Source organism: Primulina tabacum, chromosome 12, assembly GCF_025594145.1.
Source record: "Primulina tabacum isolate GXHZ01 chromosome 12, ASM2559414v2, whole genome shotgun sequence".
Classification (NCBI taxonomy): Eukaryota; Viridiplantae; Streptophyta; class Magnoliopsida; order Lamiales; family Gesneriaceae; genus Primulina; species Primulina tabacum.
In genome coordinates this window covers 37,461,716-37,488,128 of record NC_134561.1, presented here as the reverse complement: position 1 = coordinate 37,488,128, position 26,413 = coordinate 37,461,716, and the positions used below count along the sequence as shown (strand labels likewise).

Genomic DNA, 26,413 nt, shown 5'->3' with positions numbered 1-26,413 from the left:
AATATGAATTATTGGAGGCTTAATCAATATTTTAAATTAATCAGAATGAACAAAAATAAATTTTTTTGATGGGCTCATTACATTTTTTTTTTTGAATAAATTAAATTTATATTGTTTTTCAAATTTTTTTTGTCGAGCAAATGATATTTTTCTAATTGTATAGATCATATCCAAACCGCATGAATAGTTAAAATTATAATTTTCAAATACTTTAGAAGGAAGGGGCCACGCGATCTCCTATACGCACCTCTGCCTCTCAAGTCTCACCTTGGCTTGCTCATCTCTGCTCTCTCCTATTCCCTTCTAAAAGAACCCAATAATCATTAACAATGGAGTTCAAGATTCTGTGACAGAAGTAGATTTATTTGTACTGAGAAAATGCAAGTTTTGGCTTTAATTCAGACTCCCCAAGTTTTAGTTTCTTCAAAGAAGAGTAGCAAGAAAAGGCCCCCAGTCTTTTATGATTTGATTGGTCCACTGCCCTTCTGTCCTTTGGTGCCCAGAAGGATTTTTACGCCATGTGAGTTCTTTAGTGCTTTACGATTTCGAGTGTTGAGAATTCAAGTTCTGTTTTTTGGTGAAATGAGGGTGAAATTATGATAAAGATTTAAACTTTTTGGCTTCTAGTGGTTTTTGCATTCGCGTGAATTTGTGCTCGGCGTATCAGTCTGCATTCTGGTGGCGAAGATGTGTCTGTTTCTGTGTGGGTTGTAAAATGTACTTTGTATTTAGCATAGAGTTTAATCTGCAATTATCTTGTGCTTTGATGTTATGTTTGTGGGTGGAGTCTTCTTGTTATTTTACTATTTTCACATGCTTGAAGAAATAAAATTGCAGTCCATGTTTTTGAACTATATACCGCTATGGCTGCCAAATATGTATCATAACAAGTTAAAAAATTCATCAATGAATACCGGTTTTTCCACCAAATTCGTGGTAACGACAGGTCCCTTAGAGATTGCGTTACTATGCTCTAAGTTTTAATGTGATTATACGAAGTACAATTTATCTGTGATTTTATATCCTTTTTCATGCTTCTGTTATTGACTATGTTTGAAGCAATGGTAATGACAACTTACGTATGCAGTTCAATGTCGGGAGGTTCTCGAGTCGATATATAAAGGCAAAGCAATCAGAACACATGCATTAAATGTTGGAACAGGATCTGGTGGCTATGAAGAGAGACATGAGAATGACAAACACAATCTCCCTCCTGACAGGCAACATATTGATTCTTCATCTAAATTGTATGTTATCTTCAAATTTTTTTGTTTGAAAATATTTGCAGTCTTTTATTTTATAGTTTGTGTAAGCGTGGAAAGATCGAATTGAGCGTACTAGAATGAACTATGAAGACATGATCTGGAAGTATTTATACAGATTTGAACATAGCATTTCACTCCCATGTTCTCTGTTAGCAAACAGCAGGTGGACTTGAATGAAAATATGGGTCGAGAAAGAAAATCCATGTACAAAGTCTACACACAAAGGCCCAATAGGAAGGAACATAAAGTTAGTTAATATATGGGGAGAGTAATATAAATAGGGGGGAAGTTAGATGGGGTTAGAAAATAATCTTATCATTTTGGGACGTTACTCGAGAGAGAGGGCAAGAGAGAAGAGATTGTGAATTTTTCTTCCTTGTCATTTAGTTTATTGTAATTGCAAACGTTCTTGATCCCAGATATATAATATTTAAGTTATATTCAGTTATCTTTGGTTATTTATTGTTCAAGTGGTCGCATCATTCTCTTTATAGAAGTATTCCACCATTATTAATAGCAGATTTTTTTCCAAAAAAGATGTGCATAGTCTAACTTTTACCATCTAGCCAACCATTTGGAGTGTGCTAGTCCATATTGTACGTATCATTTTCATAGCATCATCTAGCTTGTTAACAACTTGTTTTGCTTGCTCTAATGACCAATCACACAACAATGACAATACAAACTCCGGTGCAAAGGACAGGGAGATTATTTTTTGACCCTTTATCCTGAATCGAATATTATATTCTTGTTGCAGCATTATGCAAGAATAATGTTCAATTTCCTGAAATGGAAAGTAGTTTTTCAAACATGGCTTCAAAGTCATTCATGTAGCACATGCTAACTTGCAACCATCAAGTTTAAGGTACAAACATAGAGATATCCTAAAGTCCATGTTTCATCTGTTGCCTAAAACTCTATACGTATAAGGAATGACACTTTCCAGATGGGATGATTGTAGCACTTCATTTGTTCATTTTGATGGAGATGTGGCAGTTATTTCAATAGTGTCGGAAACTGATACACAATTGTTCCTTTTCCCTCTCTGTTTCTTATACTTTTTTGTATTCATATGTGTAGTATGTAAACTAGTATTATATATTTTTATTTTTTGAAGTATAAAATTATTGATTGTACCACCTTCCACAAGTTTGAGCTTTTGGGACAAGCGGTTTCAGCATAGAGCATATTCCTTCAGCTGGATCTATAAGAAACATGGGAAATATAGAGTTTGATAGTTTTGATCTACTTTTTCCAATATTAGTCATTATGTTCATGTACATCTTTTTACTTGTAGATGTTGTATTACTGACTGCAAATAGACCGATGAGATAGTCTGTCCTGACCAGCATATATTTTCCTGAATGGCAGAGAGACATCTCATCGTCAATTTCCTTTGCCATTGTCCATAGCTCTAGTTCTGTGTGCATGTGGTTTAGTGTATTCACTGATTGCCTTTACGGAAGGACCTTCATCACTCATAACGGCACTTGCGAAATCAGGCTTCACTGCTGCATTCTCTTTGATATTTGTTTCTGAGATTGCTGACAAGGTAATATATTGCAGAAAGATGAAAAAATGAAGTATTTTTATTTCTTTTTTCATATATACATATGTGTGCTTCCAGTTTTAAATATATTACTTTTCTGATAAGGCGCTTTACACTGTTTAGGGATGTAAAGTATATAGTTCTCAAAGATTTTTATGTAGCCAAACCTTTTTTATTTTTGTTTTTCAGCATGAATAGTTATATGTCTTTCTAACTCTTTTAGATGGACTATGGTATTTTGTTTCCGAGTTACATAGTCGTTTCATTTGATATAGTTGATGTCAAAGTTTAAGCTTAAAATTTCTGTTCATAGAAGTAGTCTTGTAAAATACTTTTGATCCATGGTCCCATTATAGTTCTTTTTTGATTTCTTGTTCAAGATGGCGGATCTAGCAGAATTTAGATTTGGCTAAAATTTATTTTAATGTAACAGACTTTCTTCATTGCTGCTCTGTTGGCCATGCAACATGAACAAATAATGGTATGATTCTCTCTCTCTCTCTCTCTCAAAAAATTGCTTTTCAGGCATTTAATGCTAGTGATTTTTAATTAAATGAATTTAATACATTTAAATGAAAGAAATATTTCAGGAAATTGGCCAAAAATAGATTAATAAGATATTAAGAATAATTATTTCTAAGCTCATCCTTTTGGTTTGCATTTGATAAAGCTCGGTTTCACTGAACTCGTGCTTTTATAGCTATCAATGTTTTATGGTAGAAGTAATTCAAAATTGACTCTGAATATTTCATGGAGATACAAGCTTTTCTCAACTTGACCAAAGGTAATTTATTTTTTGTCAGTTCTGTGTGTCTGCCCATATGACATAATAATCAAATGAAGTTTTCAAGTTGATATTGGGTTTAAAAGATTTAAGTTACAATGTTATCATCGGGTTTAAAAGATTTAAGTTACAATGTTATCATCGGTTATAACTTTTGATAAATTGCATACGCTCAATCCTACACTATTCCTGATTTTCTTTTTTTTTTCAAAAGCAACCCCATTGCAATAGCCAATGGAGTTCGATTTAAGATGATTATTTCATTGGGGAAATGTTTGGACCTTTATATGAGCAATTGCGAACTTTTCAACCAACTAGTATGATGCACGTGCGTTGCACGTAATATCAATTATATTATAAAAATTAAACAAATTTGATTTTCTAAAAAATATTTTGAATCATTTTGTTATTTATCTGAGCTTAATTTTTTATCATATTAGACGATTTATAAGAACTTATATAACTTACTTTCAAAATTGTTTCTCAAATTAAAATTCAAGGAGTTGATTTTATGTTATATAATAAATTATAATGAACATAATATATATAACAAAATGAACTGAAACAAATTTTAAAAAAAAATTATATATTCAAACACCATTAATAAAGCATAATAACTTAATTATTAACCAAATTATGGATTTTATCAATAAATAAATCATAATCTACAAAAGCGAAGCATACTAAAGACAAATAATTATCAATTTAAAATCACTGTGACTAACTCATAAAACAATATTAAAACAAATGAAATAGTAATATTGATAGTAAAAAAGATGAGTTATTTGATAAAATTAATTAATATAAGATTTACATTTTATTCTTGAAGTGTGTATAGAAGTTTAATTTTGTCATTGCACGATTGAAAACAATGCACTTTATCCTCACTTTTATAGGTATAAGATATAGATTTTCCAAAAATGCCCATGCAGTTAATACAAACAAGGCATAATTTTTGGGCAATGTAGTAAAATCACAATGCAAAAATTTTGTTCATCATTTATACTTTTATAGGTATATAGATAGATATAGATTTATAGGTATATAAATACATTACGATAAGGCTCTAAAGTCAATTAATTATTAGTAATGATGATGCATTTATGTCATATTATTTTTATCTTTACATTACAATAATAATAAGTTTTATTTTTTTCAAGTTTGCACGAAGGGTATTTTTGTCAATGCACAATCGGAAAACAATGTCAATTATACGCAATTTTATAGGTATATATATATATATATAGAATAGATTTAAGCCATCCATTCCTCAAATAAATATTGAGTCGAACCAGTTGATGATCAAGAACTGGCCACTTAAATTTTGTTGATTGAGGAAAATTTATGGTCTCATAGTGGTTTTAACAACATACAGGTTCTTTTGGGATCAATGGGTGCACTGACAATTAAGACGATAGTGTCCATCGCGATGGGTCGGATATTTCAGTCAGTTCCTGCTCAATTTCGAACAAGTAGTAGAATTCATTTACTACAGGTCTTTGTGTCTTATGTTGAAATATGTTCTCGATAATTTTTTCCTTCTAATTCCATTATGTAATCTACAGCATTGCCGATCGGAGAGTATGCAGCAGTAACTCTGTTGCTGTTCTTTGGTCTTCAATCAATTAGAGATGCATGGAAGCTTCCACCAACATTGGCTAAAATTGATCATAGAGGCAGCCAAAAATCCAAGGAACCTGCTGAAGAGGTCGTAGTTTTGTTACAATTTGTCATAGATGTATAATTCTTTTGTTCTTGGAATCTTTACGGTTTCTTCATTCACTCTTCGAACTTCTGCAGATGTCGGTGAAGCTTTCTCCAATCGAGGTTTTGGGCGAGTCATTCAGCCTCGTATTTTTCGCTGTAAGCATTTTCTTGAAATTTTATGAATCTTTAATGTCAATGCAGTGGTTATGAAATTTTAATGAATTTGACTCTGCATTAGCCATTTCAGCACTCGGAGTGCGACTCAGTGCATGCTTATTTCACTAAAAACATTGTATTTCTGCTTCTTGTCATTGATTTTAGGAATGGGGAGACCGCTCAATGCTGGCCACCATGGCTCTTGGTGCAGCACAAGTAATATTTTCCGGAATTTGTTTTATAGAAAAGCCAATGTAATTTCAAAAACTTGAGCGACTAAAATTGTTTCTTGACTGAATCCATGCTAAAGTCTCCACTGGGAGTGGCAAGTGGAGCCATTGCAGGCCACCTGCTGGCAACATTTATCGCAGTACTAGGAGGGTCATTTCTCTCGCACTACATATCTGAAAAACTGGTAAAAACAAATCAATTCTCTCCTGTCCAAGAAGGTTAACATTTAACGTTCGTATTCGTCTCATTTTCACTGCTGTTTTCAAATCAGTCTGGATACATTTGCGGAGCTTTGTTTCTGGTGTTCGCTGTCGCCACATTTTTCGGAGTATTTTAACCAAGTGTTCAGAAATATCCATCAGCACCTGCCAAAAGCCAAACCAGGAACTTGCTCCAACAAAAATGGCGCGAGTACTTCCAAATACTTTGTCACGGTCAAATTCTTCATTAGTCCATTAGCTTCGGGTCTGTTTTTTTTCGTCTTTGTACTGTATATCCATCCGTCTTGATCACATCTAGGGGTTCGAATATCGGAAGCTGTAGCGTGAGTCATGAACATGTGCTGTTAAAAAAGTCTTCTTATGGAAATGTAAAACCTATTTCATGTTCATGAAGTTGTAAATGTGTCTAATTGGTGGCATACATGCTTTTCAATTGCGAGTATTGAGATGGTGAAATTCGTAATTTTACGCGCAAAATCTTGAAAATTCTTGCACTCGAATCAATTTATAGCTAGAACATATATTTTGTTGGACAGAAAACCTTTCATGGTGCATAGACCAGAATAAGTATCAAAGTTTTCCGACAGTTTCTCATGTTTTGTGACACTTACATCAATAATTGGTACCAAAACAAACACAATCTCCGGTTGGATTTCAACTGCGGCTGAGGTATCTTGTCAAGTGGCATCTAGCATGGCAAGAGAGATTACAATCACTTTACCATATCATTTTTATTTAAAGAAAATGATGATTTTGATTTGGGGCCATAAGAAATCAAGAATTACAATATATCTATTACATCGAAAAATATAGTTGATACTTGATATTAGTTATGAACCCGCAACTCAAATATATGATTTTAAACTATAAACAGTTCAAATGTCATACTTTAATTACTCTTCACCGAAGTGAAGTACATCATTGCTAAAGAAAATGATGGAATTGGTCTTACGTGCCGGTCCGCTCCGAGCTTCTTCACACTAATTATGAAACTGCAACTCAAATCATTTTAAATCATGGAACAGTTCAAGTGCCATACTTCAGTTTCTCTTCAGTAAGGATAAATCATTGCTAAAAAAAATGACGGAAATTAGTCTTATGTGTCAGTCCGCTCTGTGTCTGTCTCTTGATAGTATTCATCAAACAACAACTTAAATGATTTCAAACTATGAAACAACTCAAATGTAATACTTTAACTTTTCTTCGGTAAAGATAAATCATTGCTAAAGAAAATAACAGAAATTAGTCTTATCTGTCTGTTTGCTCGGAACCTCTTGCATTGCCCTGTTTGATCTAATTTTACAAAATTTTCAAAGTGCAACTTTGGGGAAGACCCTACACAATAGATCCTAGAAAACAAAGTCTTTCAATTGCATGTGGTCGCTGAATTATGAGGGCTACACAATAGGAGACAATGGAATACTCCTCAAAAGCCCTTAACAATATGGGGTGACCTTTACTTTTTCCCTATCTTCTTATCTTTTCTTTATTATATTTACTTATTTATTTATTATTTTAGTTATTAAATAATGGAAATTGGGAGATCGGATTTGTAGCCCAATGGTCTCACCCCTGCCAGACTAGTCGGTTTCCCGTGTTAGATCCCCTCCCCGCATGAGTTGTAATAAAAACAAAATAACGGAAATTGGTAAACTAAAATATTTTATTTATGCACCAAACGTGCATTCATATTGAATTCAATTCCACATTTGTTTGATTCGATGAGTTTTTAAGAAAATGTTTGTGGACACCACGAGGCAAACAAGCAAATACTTCTTCAAATTCATTTAATTTACATTTTTATAAAAAAATATTTTTTTTATAATTATGATTTAAAATATATTAATTCGTTGTTTGTTTAATTAAATTGATATAAATAATATTTATTAAAATATGTTTTCATGAACTGGGACAAGCTGACTCTCTCCAATCTATATATTGCTTAGTCTTTTAATAATAATAAGTAATGTAAATTACCATAGATACATTGATTTTGTACATATTTTCATCCATTTAAATTTAATTTCATGTGCCAAGTTGTGTAATCATCATGATACTTGTAATTATCATACTTTGTATAACGAAATTATATATATCGATGATTTATAATTCATATGATACTAACGTCTCACGTTTGGGATGAGCTCTTATTCAATATATACATCATGATACATGTATTTATCATAATTTGTATAACGTAATTATATATGTCGATTATTTATAACTCATATGATACTAACGTTCCATTTTTGAGATATATATGGTGATGATTTATAATTTATTTGAGAGTAGGTCTCTTGTGAGACGGTTTCACAAATCTTTATCTATGAGACGGGTTAATCCTACCGATATTCACAATAAAAAGTAATACTCTTAGCATAAAAAATAATATTTTTTCATGGATGATCCGAATTAGAGATCCGTCTCACAAAATACGGATCTGATTCGTCTCACAAAATACGACCCGTAAGACCATCTCATACAAATTTTTGCCTTTATTTGATACCATCGTCTCACATTTGAGACGAGGTCTTATTCGTTGTATATATATGTGTGTGTTTATTTAAAGAAATGGTTACAAAAATAGTCTTTATCTCTAATATCTTTTGGTTTCACAAGTCACAAGTTTTATACATTTATTGATGCGAAGCTCAAATATGAGGTATTTTGTTTTGTTTTTTTTTTATTATGATCAACTATTTTAGATAAAAAAAATGTCATTTTCTTAAATAAATAGTTGATCAATGTTATTTTACAAATTTTTCTCGGTGTATCAATATCCTACCACCCAAAATTTGAGATCAAAATAGTTATAATTTTTTATTCCTTTATTTTAAATTTAATTCCAACTTTTTTTTGAAAATATATATAATATATAATCAATTTATTTATTTATTTACGATTTCTCCTACCAGTTAAACTCGATCAAATACTAGTATATCCACATTTCCACCTTTTTGGATTGTGTTTAATATAATAATAATCACATTAGGGACACATACATATAGATCCATAAAAGGAAATGTTACTATTAAAATTTAATTAGTAGTTAGTAAATGTTTTTAACATGTATATATGAACATTATTCTTCATAATTATTTAAATATCATCATTTAAGAAAATATTTTTTTTCTTAAAACTATTTATCATCACAAATATAGGGTTCAAAAGCATCTTATATTTGGTACTTTCAAAATTAAGCTTCTACATTTTGATTTATAAATAATAAATATTTAACTCTAAATACTTTTATGATTATCAATTTTTTTTGGAAATGACGATTGAATTCGTAGCTGTTATATCTTTACTTGCACATTGGTAAACCATCGAATTAATGCAATAGTTTATACGTTAGTCAGGTACATGTATACCGCACTGGAAAAACATTGTATGACAGGTTTGGCCAAAAAAGTTTTGGTCGAGAGAATCAAACTTTTGACTATATATGATAAAGTATGTGTCTACTTCATCAACTCAGTCTCTCCAAATGTTGTGATATATTATGTAATTTTACCTCATATATATGTTATCAATGCTTTTTACAATCTATAGAGCATAATTACATTATAAACACTGTTTGTAATACGAAGAGATTTGAATAAAAATAATGAAACCATATCATAACAAAATAAATAAGTTCTAAAAAGACTAGGTTTTTTGTGAGACTGTCTCACGAATCTTTATTTGTGAGACGGGTCAACCCTAACGATATTCACAATAAAAAGATACTTTTTGATGGATGACCCAAATAAGATACTCGTCTCACAAAATACGACCCGTGAGATCGTCTCATACAAATTTTTATCTTCTAGAGAAGAAGAGGTGGCTATAATAAAGCCACGTAGACTATATACTTATTAATATGACATAAATAAAAAATAAAGAAACTTATAACCGACGGCTGCAACACAATGGGATATTGATTCTGAAAATTCATCTTTTATATAATTAGAAAATTACAAAATCTTGCTGTCCATTGTCTATTTGTCGTAGCATACTACAATAAATGCATTTTACTCGAAGATATATAAAAATAATAAATCCCACTCCCTATATAATAATTTATTATTAATTATTACACGAAAAATTTATCCCAACTCCGACATAACAGCACATGAAGAACCGATTTGAATCTTCTCCGGTATTGAAAAAACATCATTTGGTATTGTATATTTTTTACACAAGATTATCTTGTGGACAACATCAGAGATAAATTTAAAAAAATTGTCAGATTAAACGAGATGATCATGTGATCATATCGTGTAAAAAGTGCACAACACTTGGTGTTTTGTTTTCAACACAATAAATAAATAAATAAAATTAGATGTGACCCTCTCTCATTCATATTTTTTAGTCATATAATAATAAATTACAAAGTATATCCATTTGAAAATGTTTTAATGATGTATTAAACAACTAAAAGTTTAATTACTTGGAAAAATGATTAGCTCTATCCATTGATTTTGTTGAAATTAAGCATTTATCAAAACTTATATTGAAAATAAAAAATAATAATTCAACCACTCCAACTTTATATTTTATCTTTCATTCCATCTTATCATCTCTTCGTATCATTTCAATTTTAAAAAGCGACAATTTTTATTTTATTATTTTTTAAAGCCTTATTTCTTCCTTCTTTTTCTTCTACGGACAAAAACGATGTATCGCGTGTGCTATGTCGACCTGTTATGCATCGCGTGTGTCACGACACGCTAATTGTTATTATTAAAGGATAAATTGATCCCACGAGTAACATAGTTTTATGGTATTGAGTTTCCACAATAAAGATGTGAATAAAGGTAAAAGAAAATGTGGAATAGTCGGGTCAACAGGAACAGTAGAATTCATTGGAACCACGTTTATCCTCGCATGAAATCATTATATACTAACAACACCACCATTGTTGTTTTTATACACACACAGAACTGTTTCTCCATCTCCATCTCCATCTCCACTGCGAGATCAGAGAAAGAATCACTGTTTCTGTGTGTGTGAGAGAGAGAAACATACATACATATATATATGTATGTATATAGACATGGAGGGAGGAGATAACAGTAGCAATGAAGTATACAGAGAATGCCAAAGAAACCATGCAGCCAGCCTGGGGAGCTATGCTACCGACGGGTGCGGGGAGTTCACGCCAGAATACACGACCCTCGGTGGCCTCCTCAGATGCGCTGCATGCGGCTGCCACAGGAACTTCCACCGGAAGGTCACCTACAGCGCCGCCCACCGCAGCCAGGTGGCGGAGATCATAGACTACAGCAGCGGCGGGGGGTCTGACAGGCAAATGACGACCACCGTGGTCCCGTACTCTCCGGAGTCCTCGAATAACAAGAAGAGGTTCCGGACCAAGTTCACGGAGGAGCAGAAGGAGAAAATGCTGGGCTTCGCGGCGAATCTGGGGTGGAAGTTGCAGAGGAAAGATCAAGAAGAGGATGAGATCGAGAGGTTCTGCAGAGGGATTGGGATCAGCAGGAAGGTGTTCAAGGTTTGGATGCACAATCACAAGAACTCCTCATCTCATTCTGCTGCTTCTGCTGGAAATGCGTCTTCTCTTACTGATGAACAGTAGATTTTCTTTTAAATATTTAGAAATTGTTGGAATATAATTTTTATTTCAAGCCTTTTTCATTTGTTTTATATTATGATTTCTGACAATGTTATTAGTAATTAATATCCGGTTTTAATTATTAGGGAGTTACTTATCCTGAATGTTGTCTCATCGGAGAATCCGTTGACTCTATGTTGAGTAAATTCTCGAGCTTAATACGATGAACTACATATCAAGTCGACTGAGTAAACTGTATTGCATAATTCTTGTGCGACTAACTCGATGGAGAAAATGTTGAATGAAGAAATATAATGGGTGGGCATTGGTGGAGTCACATATCTAAATATCCGAGCTTTAGCACAGGTAGCCCATTTTTTAAAAAAATTATGTGAATTTTATATAATTTTGGATTAATATGATATTAGCTCGGATAGATCAATTTAATATATTAAAAAGTTTTAGAGTTTAAAATTTTAGTCCGGACAGAGCCATATTCCTGACTTCGTCACTGCTGATGAGTGACCATTTGATCATGTGTCTCTCTTGACTATTATTTTACTTACCCAGAATGTCATTTAGTTCCTCAATCATGTGGTGAGGTATTTTTAGCGTGTGAATCAATTTTTAATGATGTAATAATTATGTAATGATGTATTATAGTCCTTTTAACACTAAAATTTTAGTGTCAAATTAATAAAATGTAATTCTCTGCCAAATATATAAAATAGTTTGGGATTAAAATTTACAAAAATAATCCAGTAAAAAAATTAAATAAATAACAAGTATGAACCCCCATAATTCGAGGATTGAAATGACATTTTTTCTCATTATTTCTTAAATACATTTTTTAAAAAAAATAGAAGAGTTGAATAATTATTAAAAACAATTGGAACAAAATACATGTGTTCATATAAATTTAGCCGTGTGACCAATTGACCATGCTGGTAGTTGTTGAAGCTCGACGTGACTAAAAAAAGATATCTCACCACGATTAAAAAGAAAACCACGCGTACACAAGTTGGTATGTCAAAAGTGGGAAAATTAGTTGTACTGTCTCAAGGACGATGCATCCCATTATTGGTATTTGGATCCTCTAATGTAGCTGAAACATAATTTGATGATGTACACTTTTACACGAGATGATAAAATTAAAAAACTGTCTGAAGAACTTCAGTCCGATAAAATTGAAAAATTGTCAGAATAAACGAATTGAAGGTGTTTTCAACCATAGCAGATATCCAAATCGTTGTTGTTGCATGTAAGGTCCATAGTTATGGACAACTTTCGATGCAATTTTTCCTTTTTCCAATGTAATCCTATGAACTGGATTCAACTCGACAACCATCCTATTTGGAAATGAAATTAGCCCACTTCAAAATTCAAAAAATAATACCAAGGGATATTCAAAGGCAATTGAAAGTAAACAGAAGAATGTTTCTCAAAGGAACAGATATTGAGGTTGATATGTCCATAATAATCTAGACTAGAATCACCGCTCAAGTCCAGAATAGCATAAACGATATACCATCTAAAACAGTTTGTAGGTAGATAGATGGTGGTACCCAATTAACCAATGCCTTTTAACTCGATCCAGATTCGACATAATCTCGAAAAATTACTTAGCAAGCATCATTCTAACAAACTCCTCGTAATTCACTTGGCCATCACCATCCACATCAGCTTCTCGTATCATCTCATCAACTTCCTCGTCTGTCAACTTCTCCCCAAGGTTTGTCATAACATGACGAAGCTGCAAGATTGGTATGATACAATAGGTGTATGTTCAAAGATAATGATAAAAGAATCAAGAGACAAAAGCTTTGTTTGATGGGTAAAGTTGAACGAACACGAATGAAGTGAAACTGAGGGGGTTGGATTAAAGGATAGAAATACCTCAGCTGCAGAAATGAAGCCGTTTTGATCTTTATCAAATACCTTGAAAGCTTCTTTAAGTTCCTCCTCTGAGTCGGTATCCTTCACAAACAAAGAAGGATGTTTAGTTTCCTCAGGATGTTAGTTTTGTACTTGCCACATTTTGAATCCGCTCACCAAACTCCATTATTTAGAATCATTGACTTTCTCACTTCACACCAAAACCATATTCTCTTACAACTTTTTATAGGAACTGGACAACATTGAATTTATCACAAGGCATTTAATGTATAAATTTCTCTCCATGATATTGACATCTCCAAGCAAGCACTTTGTGACGTGCATTCGCAACTAACAAATATTCATCCCAGCTAGCAGTGAATTCAATGTCAGAGCGTCTTAAATATGAAGTCAAGTCACTTTGATTCAGTAAATAAAATATCTAGAGCGATCTCGGTTGTCAAATACTAAAACTATTTGACTATCACACTATAAAAACAGAAAGAAACATATTAGTTTTGATTTGGAAAGAGCTATAACAAATTAACAATCATAAATGGCAATAAAGACCATAAACTCCCCACATATAAAACTACAAATGAACTGACATGCAACAGCTAGCCAAATGAATGATAATCCGTGATAGATAATCATATATATAAATATTATCCACCTCATTTTTAATTAGCTTAAAGCACATAAATATACCCTCACAAAATCAACCTCGACAGAGAGTTAAGCAAATAAAAAAAAACAAATTCACCTTCATCTTTCGAGCCATCAAATTCAAGAATTCGGGGAAGTCAATGGTACCATTTTGGTCAGCGTCAACTTCATTGATCATATCTTGAAGTTCAGCCTCGGTGGGATTCTGTCCAAGTGACCTCATCACCGTCCCCAACTCCTTAGTCGTGATGCAACCTTAAAAAAAGATACACGTTTTCAATAATCATAGAGTTATAATGCAATTAAGTTCCACAGAATACCATTTTACAGTCTAACATACAACACTAGAGATAGGTACGAATTCGAAGATCTTCAGCAAACATGAACTTGAAAAAAGTACAAACCAAGAACATTATTGTGTCATTAACGTTTAATAATCACATAGATATATTAAAGAACATGCTATTGAAACTATCAATTCTGTTGAGTCTTCAATGAAGAGAATTGTATAATTGCTCATGTTCACAAAGAGTAGGAGGCTCGAGATCCGATTCCACCCAGACCAAACTAAGCAAATTCTAATGACAGTGAACACACAAAAAACCATAATCCTGTGAATAGGCAATACTTCGTACATCATAAACCTGTCAACGGGCTAAGAGACCAAACTAAGAACCAGACTAACGAGACTAATAACAGAATGTACATTCGAAGACCTTGATTCATCTATCAACTAACCCAATCGATTAACATAGTTAACACATAAAACACTCGCCACAACTATTTAAACCGAGAAGTCATTCTATTCTAAGGATTTACTTCCATCACCAAACATATGAAACAAAAGAAGCCTAAAGCAACAGCTACATCCATACTTCATCGCCTAAAATGCGCAGGTAAAGTAGAAAAAGCATATAAACAATAAACTCAAGTCTCTCATCCAAGCTCTCGATGTTAAACATTCATTTCACCAATGGAACATATAATGTAATAGAAACAAAGTCGTAGAAGCATTCAGCTCACGAAAAACAAAAGAACTAATCCAGAGCAAAAAATCAGCGAACAGAGACAAAAAATAGATCGATCACGAAGAAAAAAAAAGCATACCGTCGCCATCCTTATCGAAAAGGCTGAATGCCTCCTTGAACTCGGCGATCTGCTCCTCCGTCAACTGTCCAGCCATTCGCTCCGCAGCTAATTTTCTACTCCCGAAAACGCAGTTGCGGAGAAAATGAGAGTTAAGAGTGCAAAAGGTTTTCTGGAGCTCAACTTGTGCAAAGGGTTATTACGTAGGTTGTTGTCCAATTTCTTGATAGCGACTTTTCACCTAAAACGCGATCTTACTTAGAATAGCTTCCTTCAAAACGGAAATTTAGGAATGCGATTACAGAGGTAATGAAAATTTCTCAACAACTAGCCTTACTCGATTGAAACACACGCGTTGTATGTGTAAAATATATATAAAAAAAAATATCAACAAACGGATGTAGATATACGAGGATGTGATTATTTTTATTTGGGGGTGAAATTTAGAAGAAGTATGTGTAATAGTTTAAGAGTAGGTCTCCTGTGAGACGGTCTCACAATTTTTTATCTTTGAGCCGTGTCAATCCTATCGATATTCACAATAAAAATTAATACTATTAGCATAAAAAGTAATACTTTTCATGGATGACTCAAATAAGAGATCTGTCTCACAAATACGATCCGTAAGACCGTCTCACACAAGTTTTTGTCATAGTTTAATATGGATGAAATTTTGAATATGAAGTGGGGAAATATATGATTAAATTTGTATTTTGTAAAAAAAAAAATAAGAGAGAGGCAGATTTATAGGATTTAGAAAAGGATTCATTTTAATATTATAGAGGTTAGACTTTAATTAATATTAGTTATTCTGTACATGGTGTATGTTCAATTTTTTTATCATTATCGATGAGCTAAAGTGAAATTTGACAAATTATTGATGGACTAAATTGATATTTGAATTGTTGAAATAAAAAAATAAAAATAAAAGTCTGTGTTGAAATTTAAAAAAAAAACAAAAAACAAAATTGTAATATTAACATCATATATGGGTAAAGTTGGAAGAAAAAATTGATGTTCTCTTTAGGTAGTTATAATCATGTCCTCAACTTTAATAAAATAGAATAGATTTAATAAATCTTAATCTAATTTTCTTTTTTAGAGACGTCTCATTGGGAAAAGAAGTCCAGAAAGACCGTTTTTTCTCAAAAGATAGAGGTACGGAATAGGAATAACAATTTTTTCCAAATTCAAAGAAAAATATGACATTTTAGTAAATATATATAGCTTACTTTTTAAGAAAATACAATAATAAGTTTTAATAGATTATTTGGGAAAATATTGATATCTAATCTTCCTATAAGTACATGTATAAAATCGATATATGATGAAGATGAATATAATAAAAAAAGATATGATTTAAATTATATGAAATCCTACTTGCATACCTGATAATACAATACAAATTTATGAAATGGAAAAGTAATTTAAAATTATTTTTATTTACACATTATATTTATATATTATGTAAGAAAAATATTTTTGAGTCATATGAGTTTAAAAATATTAAATTTAAAATAATGATTGTGCAAATTTATACGTATTTTGATGAAGGCACACAAAGATAAGGCAACAATACCACAAAAAAAAATCTTTTTCGTCCAAACACCAAAAATTTAGTGCTCTCTTTCAAATTTATGCACCTGAGGATAAATCAAGTCCTCCGGAGTGACTAAAAAAATGTTTCAAACGTCACAACTATAGATGATAATTTTTCCCACGAGTTTAAAAACCTACGAAAAAACCTGAAACGGGGATAAAATTCCCGATTTTTTCAAGTTTGAATTCGGGTTCGAAATTTTTTAAAAATTTCCAAAATAATTTGAGATTGATATGACCGAACACGACCCGAAAATAATATTAATAAAAAATAATAATATAATGATAATATTATTTTTTAAATATTAATAATATTAGGATTGATATTAATATTATCACTAATAATAATATTTAAAAATAAGTTTTGGTTCGAGAAACCCCATACATGTCTCTGTCTTGTTCCATTAATATTTTTCAAACGAAGATGAAGACGGAGATGCAGATTTGATTCCCGCGGTTTCGGATTCGAGGGAAAAATAGAGATCAGGACGGATACGAGGATAAAGATAGAATTCGGGGAGGGCGACGGCAAACCCACCCGTCACATTGCTATCCCCGACCGTCACATTGTCATCTCTAATCACAGCTCGTTCAGTTTTTCAAGAGTAATCTGATAAAACTGTGGTTTTATCAGAAGCTCCAACTACATTCAAGTAACAGAGACAAAATAGTTGGTCATAACCAAGAAAATTATGAAGTCGAGAGTGTAAAACAGTTAGATGATCTATTACAATTTTCGTACGACGATGATTCTGCTCTCTCGGCTTTATGCAGTAGCTGCATAAGCGGAAAACTAGAAGGTTAGAACAGGACACGGTCCGTGAACAAAAGTATACGCTCATCACAATTTCCTCCTCGAGAACAAAAACGAGACGGAAGGACGTCACGCTGGAAACCGAAAAAAAAAAATTGCACTCACGACGCATGATACTTATCCTTGACAGCCAAGGCTGCCGCTTGATACCAAGAAGCTGCAGCCATTGCCCCTGGATCGGGAACTGATGCAAGAATATCTGCCGAGACATAGGATGAACGACCAGCCTGAAAACAAATCACAAGTTGATTACTACAATTTTCATAAGTAGAAGTGCTGATCAATCCATTTGTGTAATCAGAACTGCTTATTCTGATCCACCAATTTCGTGCCCGCATTTTTTCAAAAAGAAAGAGAGTTGAAGATGGCGGTCTTCTTTTCCTAAATTTTGCAGCCAAGCTTTTGCATCTAGTAGATGCTATGTTAATGGCGTTTGAAAATGAAAATATCAATATATGCGTCTAAAATGGTTTCTCCTTCAAATGTCATTATGGCATCCAATGATACAAGAAGCACATGCGGAGAATCAAGAACGTCACCTGTGCTTGCATGCTTTTGGTAGACTCAGCACCTGCAACTGCTGCTTCAGCTGAGACGACAAAGGCATTGACAGGATCTTCTCCACCAGTCAATTTCTGTCCGTGAAGCTTACAGTGTTAATTAAATATTAGTTTTAAAAAGGGCACGCCTAAAATTTGTCAGCTCAAACCTCCTTGAGTACAGAGGATGCAGGAATAAGAGCATCCAATAGCGTGCGGTAGCCAGCACTGGCACCTCCATATTTACTGACAGCAACTATAGCAGCTTCAAGAGCATTAGCCCCTAAATCACGAGTTTTGGTTAATGATTGAGAGAGATACACCAGTCACAAGTAAAAGCCCGATTAAATTCCAAATTATCTTACAATGTAGTGGTATAACGATTGGATTACAATCCGCTTTCAACTGAGCATATGCGGCCTTAAAGAATATGTCATATCTGTTTTTGAGACAGAAGAATTTCTATAACTAGAAGTCCTTAGCAGAAATCAATAAATAAGTTGCACAAATAACTTAGAGGAGAGAATGAGGGTGTTATACAGGATGCCACTAGTTCCTCCCATGACTTTTCTAACAGAAGATCCGATTTCTTTCATTGTCTCTGCAAGATCGTTCAATGGATAACTGGAACAGTAAATTTACAAAAGCAAGGTGAGAACATGGTTGTATTTAAGGGCGGCAAGATCATTTTTAATATGTTAGCCACGTTCTTCAACCAAATTTAGAAGTGTGCAATCTTTGTCCATATGCTAGTATACTAATAATAGAAAAACGGAAAAATATTTTGCTTCAAATTACAGACCGCATGCACAACTACCAAAGGTAATAGAAAAAATAAAGATTGTCAATCATAAATATAACAAAAACTCAATCAATGCATTGCATAATTCGACGCCAATCACATTTCAACATCTGCCGCTAGAGGACTATTTGAAAGAAAAAGAATAAAGTGAAACAAAAACTAGAACATTTCAGAGGAGAAACAAAATAAAAGTAGAAAACTTTCAGGACCATCACAAGTTCAAGAGGGTTTGGATACTTTCCATTTTGGAATACAATTTCAAAGAACATTTTTGTAGACCAAAAACAAAGACATGTCATATTCTACAGTACCAATATGTTCTCGCGGTTGCAGCCTCTTATACTTTCCTTATTCCTTTTTTTACATGAAACAAATTTCCCCTTACAAGAGATCCAGCATTTTCCATCACATGTTATACCAATATTACCAACTCTCTTTGATGTACAGGCATCTGTTCGCTATAGGTCCATATTCATAATCATGAAATCTTAAAAAGTAGAATCAATTATGAGAAAAAAAAATCCAATTGCCAAGAGTACCACAGCAAAACAATGTTATGTTTACAGTCGCAGTCGCAGTCGCAGTCAAAGCACATATACACAAGAAAGGTAAATGACTAAGGGCGTGGAAACTCACTATTTTTTCATGTCTTCAAGAATGGCTGATGCACCTCTAAACATCTAGTACATGACAAGAAATCGGATTAACATACAAACCAAAATCATGTTCTGAAAAAATATCTGGGAATTTTTTTTCCTGCACTTACAGTTGATCCACAATCACCATCACCAACTTTGCTGTCCCATTCATTTAAGCTGTCTTTGAGATTGATAACTGCAGTAGCTGCTGCTTCGATAGCAATTTCAAGAATATAACCCTGAGGACTTAGCTGTTGGGGACGACTCGATGACTGAGAAAAAAGTGAAAGCAATGAGAATCAATGAAGATAGTTCTCCAAAGAAAATGTTTTGCAAGACTGAACAGCATAAAATAAGACAACTATACAAACTACAGTTCATTCAAGAACAGGTTATGCACAAAGAAATCAGTGCTTTGAATTTTGATTCTAAAACAAAATTCATCATTTCATATACCTAAATTAAAGAATGAGAAATTTTCGATTTAGGACAAAAGAAAAATATTGATGCCCCATTTCTCGTAGCATAAATTTTGATAACTAATAGAAATCCTACATGTAGATCAAAAAATATATTTATTGGTGATCATTTGCTGATTTTATAAGCTCCAAATGTTGGTCAATGAAACGCAGAGGCACATAACGCAACAATGAAGGGCTACTGTATTGGTTGCAGGCAATATCTTAAGAACAGTTCAATCATTCCAGCATTGTATTTATTAATAGATGCACAGACCTCGTCATTCTTTGTTGAACGAGATTGAGGAAGAGGAACAGGAATTTTAGCTGGTGGGCGGCCTACAGGAGAATTGAACTTCATAAGAAATATAATAACTTAGCCAAAGAAGGGAAACGTAGACATATTGACAATCGACAATATTGTCCAGCAGCTGTAAAAGTCTAGAATGGTAAATCCGCAATGCAATGATATAATACTAACCATCAGCACCAACAGGCCAATTTGGGGCCTTCGTTGGGGCATCCAATCGGTTCAAAATCTTTTGGTCTGCCTTCATCACTGTGATTGAAAATCCTGCCAAAGAACAAAATAAGATGTGGACTTTTTCGCAACAGTGAACTCTGGCGAGCAAGTATACCTGCCATATCCAAAGAGGTCATAAAAGACCCAGTATAGACCCTATCAACAGCCAATCCATGTTCCAGCTGCAACACAGGAACAGCCTTTCCAGCTGCGATCATAAGTTCCATCAGAGGAGTGGCTCCTAATCTGCAATCCAAAAATACGAAAAACGAAAAATCAAGAACATAAAAAAATTGAAGAAAACGGGCATTAATTTGAACAGGAACACATAAAAAAATAAGCAGAGTGATTAAGAAAAGACACATCTTTTCAGAATGAAAACAAAGATGCTCAAATCACATAGAGAAATAAGTCACATAGAAAGTATAGACTTACCCATTAACCATGAGAACAATTCTACTGCCCCGTGTAATAGGAACATAGTTTGTTTCCTGTCAATGTATCAAAAATAATCACAACCAAAGCATTAAAAAGTAAAACGAAGTTATACATGAATTCAAAGTTAAAGTACATATTATACACACACACACACATATAACAATCTAAATCCTAATTTGCAATTGACAAGAGGAAAAGGAGAAACTACGACTTTGTTAAGGCCACCCAACTGAAATACATCCATTTCATCTTACATGATTTCCCATAAACTATGAGGCAGAAAGTTCAGTAATGTGGCATGTGCATGTGATCGACGATAATCAAAAAGATGTTTTCCATATTTACTCTATACGAGAACCCCCTCATATTGTCTAGCACTGAGTGCTCAATTTGGAAGCTGGAAACTTGTTGATTTGTCAAATGAATTGATTTCAATGTTTTATACATAACATAGCATCATACTGTTGACAATATCTGCTTCAGGACATGAGAGACCACAATGTCCACAGGTTGGAGGTCAGCCACAGCAGCACCTGGCTCCCCATGCTGAAAGAAATGTACAGAATAAGTAACATCAGTTTCCAGTGACATTCAGCAATGATTATTTGCAAGGAATTTCTTTCAAGTAAAAAAGTTTAATAGGTATTCAATTAAACAAATAAAATAACCATATGTGGAGTCATACTAACAACCACATGTTATACAATGCATCACCTTTTAAATTCGAACACTGGTGATGAAAAAATTGCATAATAATTTTTAATACTTCAACTAACAACTTGACATCATTGCATTACTGAATTATAAAATGTCAAGTTAAAAATAAAAAAGGCTTTCCATCCCAAGTAACATGAGTTATTAGGTATAATCAAAGTAATCCCTCACAATTCCAAGACCGAGCTCCATTTTTCCAGGGCCTAAACGATCTGAAGTGACTTGACCAGGCAGTGTGCAAACTGACAATGCAACACCCATTGTGCCAACCATTTCTGATGCCCGTTTAGCTTCAACAGCAACTTCGGCTAAAGAGAGACCAGCTGCTGCTGCTGCACCAGCAACCTGTAGTTTGCCGTAAGATTTAGAAACAATGGAGTTGCATGAACGATAAATAATTGGTTTCATTAAAATAATTGGTTTCGTTAGGTGAGAACAAACTCGGTCATTTTCAACAAGGTTATAGTTAAAAATAAAATAGAGTAAAATTTCCACTAATGTCTAGTTTCATTCTCACATTTGTTGATTCCATTTCGTGATTCTAAAATTTCTGCCGATTTTCTCATATATTGAATAATTTTCCATTTAATTAGCATCCAAAAATTTAAGTAATTCAAAGGATTTGTACACTCTTAAAACAGGGAAAAAAACCATTTCTAACTATTAGTACAGTAAATGGAAGATAGTGACTAAAGCAACAACGGGAGGTAACATTCAATGAATTATTTTAACCTTTTCAACATGGAAGCAGATACACAATTCATAAGACGGTAAATTAAAGAAAAAAATTATGTTTTCTGAAGGTGGAAAATTTCTAAATATAGAGATGAGTACTCAGCAGTTAGAGGAAAGAAAAGTAGGGCATTTTGTTCCAATAATGCTCAAGTGCTCAACCTTATCTACGAAACTTGAAGAGATGCGGCTTAAAATGACAGGAAAGAAAGGTCAAATTTGCTCTATTAACGCCAACCTTATCTATGAAACTTGAAGAGGGTGTGGCTCAAACACACTTCAGAGGAAAAAGAAGAAGAAATCTGCAATAACTTAATATGCATGGCTAAAATACACGTGTCACTGGTATGAACATTAGAAGACGAAAAAAGGCAAATGAAGTGTTATACAGAAAACATATCTGAACTTCACCTACTGACCCACATCAACAAACCGTGGCAAAATAGACAAGAAATGTACGGGTAAGCAAATGCTATAACAGGATAGGAAAGATAGCACAGGTAGCATAAACGCGGGGGTGGGGGTGGGGTGGGTGGGAGGGGGGATTCGATCAACCTTATGAACAAAAATAGTTCCGGCTAACCCTCTTCGCCCAGCTATGCCTCTTGGAGGTGGTAGAGCACAGTCATCACCAACAATAACCATCTGCGAAAACAAATTTGAGTATGTTTCTTAATCAGAGATAATCAAATCCCAACGTTTAGATTGAATGGTCATTAGGAGTGAGTTCACATAAACAAATACCTCCACTGCATAACCTTCAGATTTTGCTTGCTCAGCTGCCAAACCAAAATTTAATCGATCGCCCGTGTAATTCTGTGATAGACAGTAATTTATATGCACTCCTTAAAAATCTTAGTCAAAAACGTCAAACCAGGAAGCAGATTATTTGTATATTTTGAGAAAGTAAGCATAGAAAAGTCTTGGCGGATTTCTCATGTAAATGCAATTATAATATCCAGATGAAAAAAGCTCAACTACGATAAAAAATACGATAAAAAACAGTATGAGTAGAAAAAGATATAGCAACATATCCAAAAAGTCAACAAGTGAGATACCTTGACAATCAAAAGGCATCCCATAGAACCACTCACAGCTCGAATTCCCTGGCGCAAACAAATGTAGTGTGTTAATCTAAAAACTATCACAATAAGAAACTACCTGAAATTTTTCATTTTATGAATTGTTAGAACTCTGTCATACTGCAAGAATTGAGTCAACAGGAGGAGACGCGAAAACATCCCCACAGATTGCTGCTGTCAGCATCCCTTCTCCAACAAATCCAGCATGAGCAGGCTCGTGACCACTTCCACCTCCTGTGCCAAGAATTTAGTAATTTTAATCTGGTTTTCCACCAGGGGAAAAACCTCACTGAAAAATTCCCCTTATGGTGATTCACGGTTATTTATAATTTGGTTAAAACTCCTAACAAAGTATAAACTCACGTGTTCGATGCATGCTATTATTTTCGAAACTAACCCAATTCAGGCATGACAAGAGTTTAGAGTGGACGACCACTCAGTTTCCTCATATCTCAACAGTGCCAGCACTTCAAATTTAATAAAAACAAAGTAGTCAATTAAATCTTACCTGATATGACAGCAACTTTGTCGTACGTAGCTGCAGAAACATCCGCGCGTAAAACAACTTTTACCTACATTTTCCACACACATGAGCCGTGCGATTAGATAAAGCTGAAAGCATGTACGACAACAATTCAATCTCACTATTGCCAAAATAGAACATAAATTACTTTGGGAAAACCATCCAAATACTGCAACCCTGGATAAGTTTCCACCAAACCTTCAATGAACTCTGTCACCACATCTGCAAATCAAGGAACATGAATTACATTTCCAAATTCTACACTCATTCCCACATTCATAGAGACGTTCTGAATTTGGATGCATATAGACATGCATTTGATTATTTCATCACCAAACAAAAAATAGGAGGGGATTAAAAGAGTACCACGAACTAAATACTAACAAATATGATTGATTATTCAATACCGCCGCAGTCATCTCATGCAAAAGCACCGTGCGACTCTAAAAAAAGTGGTACTAAAACATAAACGTTGTACCTCAAGTATCAGAAGTAGTACGTCCACAGTATTCAATACGAGATAAAACCAGCAGAACAAAATAGCTACGAATCAAATGAAAAGCCATAGAGAACAAAAAAAAAAGACGAGAGATCAAACAAAACGTAATCCACAAATTCTCTTCCGCGGTATGAACAGAAGTCGAAGTCAATAATCCTTCACTCAAACTAACACACACACACACACTCAATCCGTCCACAGAAACAAATTCATCAAAGAAATGATGAACAGAAACCGAAGGACGAATCAACAAAACGCAAATGCAGGAAAAACACAACGGACGGAACGCAAAACCCATGAGATTTTTTTTGTTACCGTTCGGGTCATTGATGAGTTTTTTGCTCCGGAAATCCATTGCTGAAGGCGAACGAAATCAAGATGATCAGGATCTGTCAATGATGCATCAGAGAAACCCCCCACTCGGTGGAGAGAATTTGAGGGCTTGGAATTTTGTGAGAGTGGGCTCTAAGGAAAGGAAGTCACATGGGTGTTGAATACTGGTTGTTTTAATGGGTTTGCTTGTCCGAAACAACAAAACGTTAGTTGCGTTTCGATTTCGCAATCTCGTGTCTCTCGCGTTTGTCTGTGACACGAACTCGTGTTTTTAAGGTAAAATCGTGCCTTCTTCCGTTTTTAAAAATCGAACATATTTTCGGATTTACAAAGTGTTTTATGTATACTTTTAAAAAGAGCATGTCTCTTGTGAGACGATCTCACGAATGTTTATCTGTGAGACATGTCAATCTTACCGATATTCACAATAAAAAGTAATACTCTTAGTATAAAAAATAATATTTATTCATGGATGACCAAAATAAGATATCCGTCTCACAAAATACGACCAATAAAACCATTTCACATAAGATTTTGTCTTTAAAAATACGAGTTTTAAATACAATCCATTACAAACATAGATTTTTTCAAACATAGATTTTTTCATGGGTTACACGATACACTTATCCTAAATAATACAGTACATAGTAAGAGTCCAATCCTTGTCACTGTGTCGACATCCACGCATCATTTATGTTGTAATTGACGGTATATTGGAAATTGGGATTGAGCCTTCCGCCTAAGGGCTGATTATTTATTAAGCATTATTATTCCTTCTACAATAATATAACATTGTTGCTTGGGACCCCAAGAGATATTGTAAAACAAATTGCACAAGAAATCACAATTTTTTTTACCAGAAAACTCGTATCACTTTTATTAAAAATAAATATTTATAGATACAATATTAGCCAACCAAGAAGAAAAATCTTCATTTACCCAACAGAAAAGTATAGAATAAGAAAAAACAAATTGTGTTAAGTGTGTGCAACAAGATTAGCCGAACGTCGCATGTGCTTGAGGCTAAAAACTTTTTGTTCCACAACAATATGTTTGATCTCATGAGCGCAAGAACCAATATAACCAAAATCTAGCGATGAATCCATGACTGCTTGCACGGTCATCTGTAAGTCAGAGAAAACTTGGACGTTGGAGAAGCCCCTATCCCTCAACCGATGTAAACCAATCTTCAAAGCTATAAGTTCCGCATGTGCCACTGATAGTGGTTGCTCAATTCGACGACCGAAAGCAAGTATTAAGTTCCCATCAGAGTTCCGGAGTACTTCTAGAACACCAAAAGCATTCTGTTGATTCCTGAAGACGGCATCCACATCAAGTCGGAATTGTCCCATCTGAGGTGGGTGCCAGATCGTTGGTGAGCTATATAGAGGGCCGAGATTTTCAATATGAACATCACGCTGTGTAGCCCATAATTTTTCTATATACCTATCATCCCATTTTTGCGCAAGTGTTTTGTACGACAATATCGTAAATTTATATTCGTAAGATGTGTCTAATCTGTATTAATCGTTAAAATATTATTTTTGACAAAAAAAATATTTTTTCCCGAGTTAGATTTGGAAGTTTGGGGCCCAAATATTGTTGCTTAGGCTTGAGAAAAATCG

At 33.8% G+C, this 26,413-nt stretch overlaps 4 protein-coding genes across 4 annotated transcripts; 2 read left to right on the top strand and 2 right to left on the bottom strand.

Annotated features, from left to right (window-relative positions):
* Nucleotides 1-205: 205 nt before the first annotated feature.
* Nucleotides 206-6,302, top strand: LOC142520987 (protein PAM71-homolog, chloroplastic-like). Its single transcript, XM_075624153.1, has 10 exons — nucleotides 206-520; nucleotides 1,088-1,247; nucleotides 2,637-2,817; nucleotides 3,248-3,295; nucleotides 4,974-5,070; nucleotides 5,164-5,306; nucleotides 5,399-5,461; nucleotides 5,627-5,677; nucleotides 5,772-5,876; nucleotides 5,964-6,302. The coding sequence occupies exons 1-10, from the start codon at nucleotides 379-381 to the stop codon at nucleotides 6,027-6,029; spliced, it is 1,056 nt and encodes a 351-aa protein (XP_075480268.1). The 5' UTR covers nucleotides 206-378; the 3' UTR covers nucleotides 6,030-6,302.
* A 4,406-nt stretch (nucleotides 6,303-10,708) lies between these two features.
* LOC142521483 (zinc-finger homeodomain protein 11-like) lies at nucleotides 10,709-11,540 on the top strand. The gene has a single exon (XM_075624689.1). The coding sequence runs from the start codon at nucleotides 10,940-10,942 to the stop codon at nucleotides 11,489-11,491; it is 552 nt and encodes a 183-aa protein (XP_075480804.1). The 5' UTR covers nucleotides 10,709-10,939; the 3' UTR covers nucleotides 11,492-11,540.
* Nucleotides 11,541-12,832: 1,292 nt separating this feature from the next.
* LOC142521484 (calmodulin-like) lies at nucleotides 12,833-15,310 on the bottom strand. Its single transcript, XM_075624690.1, has 4 exons — nucleotides 15,116-15,310; nucleotides 14,106-14,263; nucleotides 13,364-13,444; nucleotides 12,833-13,220 (listed from the first exon to the last, which is right to left on the bottom strand). The coding sequence occupies exons 1-4, from the start codon at nucleotides 15,189-15,191 to the stop codon at nucleotides 13,086-13,088; spliced, it is 450 nt and encodes a 149-aa protein (XP_075480805.1). The 5' UTR covers nucleotides 15,192-15,310; the 3' UTR covers nucleotides 12,833-13,085.
* A 2,037-nt stretch (nucleotides 15,311-17,347) lies between these two features.
* Nucleotides 17,348-24,997, bottom strand: LOC142521482 (putative 3,4-dihydroxy-2-butanone kinase). The gene is made up of 20 exons (XM_075624688.1): nucleotides 24,771-24,997; nucleotides 24,105-24,178; nucleotides 23,942-24,005; nucleotides 23,555-23,667; nucleotides 23,410-23,457; nucleotides 23,096-23,167; nucleotides 22,907-22,996; nucleotides 21,791-21,964; nucleotides 21,368-21,451; nucleotides 20,903-20,958; nucleotides 20,583-20,713; nucleotides 20,426-20,518; nucleotides 20,222-20,283; nucleotides 19,615-19,758; nucleotides 19,485-19,528; nucleotides 18,587-18,670; nucleotides 18,412-18,485; nucleotides 18,217-18,329; nucleotides 18,047-18,142; nucleotides 17,348-17,734 (listed from the first exon to the last, which is right to left on the bottom strand). Exons 1-20 carry the CDS (start codon nucleotides 24,808-24,810, stop codon nucleotides 17,609-17,611), a joined length of 1,782 nt encoding a protein of 593 aa, XP_075480803.1. The 5' UTR covers nucleotides 24,811-24,997; the 3' UTR covers nucleotides 17,348-17,608.
* Between the last annotated feature and the right edge of the window lie 1,416 nt (nucleotides 24,998-26,413).

What these genes read in the sequence shown, in the direction of transcription:
- LOC142520987 (XM_075624153.1), top strand. Translation starts at nt 379, where the DNA reads ATGCAAGTTTTGGCTTTAATTCAGACTCCCCAAGTTTTAGTTTCTTCA. An exon ending in TTTCTGAGATTGCTGACAAG is followed by an intron (nt 2,818 to 3,247) that starts GTAATATATTGC and finishes TTAATGTAACAG; the next exon opens with ACTTTCTTCATTGCTGCTCT. An exon ending in TCCTGCTCAATTTCGAACAA is followed by an intron (nt 5,071 to 5,163) that starts GTAGTAGAATTC and finishes TGTAATCTACAG; the next exon opens with CATTGCCGATCGGAGAGTAT.
- LOC142521483 (XM_075624689.1), top strand. Translation starts at nt 10,940, where the DNA reads ATGTATATAGACATGGAGGGAGGAGATAACAGTAGCAATGAAGTATAC.
- LOC142521484 (XM_075624690.1), bottom strand. Translation starts at nt 15,191, where the DNA reads ATGGCTGGACAGTTGACGGAGGAGCAGATCGCCGAGTTCAAGGAGGCA. An exon ending in TTTCGATAAGGATGGCGACG is followed by an intron (nt 14,264 to 15,115) that starts GTATGCTTTTTT and finishes TCTTTTTTTAAG; the next exon opens with GTTGCATCACGACTAAGGAG. An exon ending in TGATGGCTCGAAAGATGAAG is followed by an intron (nt 13,445 to 14,105) that starts GTGAATTTGTTT and finishes TTGTTTGTGAAG; the next exon opens with GATACCGACTCAGAGGAGGA.
- LOC142521482 (XM_075624688.1), bottom strand. Translation starts at nt 24,810, where the DNA reads ATGGATTTCCGGAGCAAAAAACTCATCAATGACCCGAACG. An exon ending in GTTCAACAAAGAATGACGAG is followed by an intron (nt 19,759 to 20,221) that starts GTCTGTGCATCT and finishes CTTTTTTCTCAG; the next exon opens with TCATCGAGTCGTCCCCAACA. An exon ending in CCAAAAGCATGCAAGCACAG is followed by an intron (nt 17,735 to 18,046) that starts GTGACGTTCTTG and finishes ATTTGTTTTCAG; the next exon opens with GCTGGTCGTTCATCCTATGT.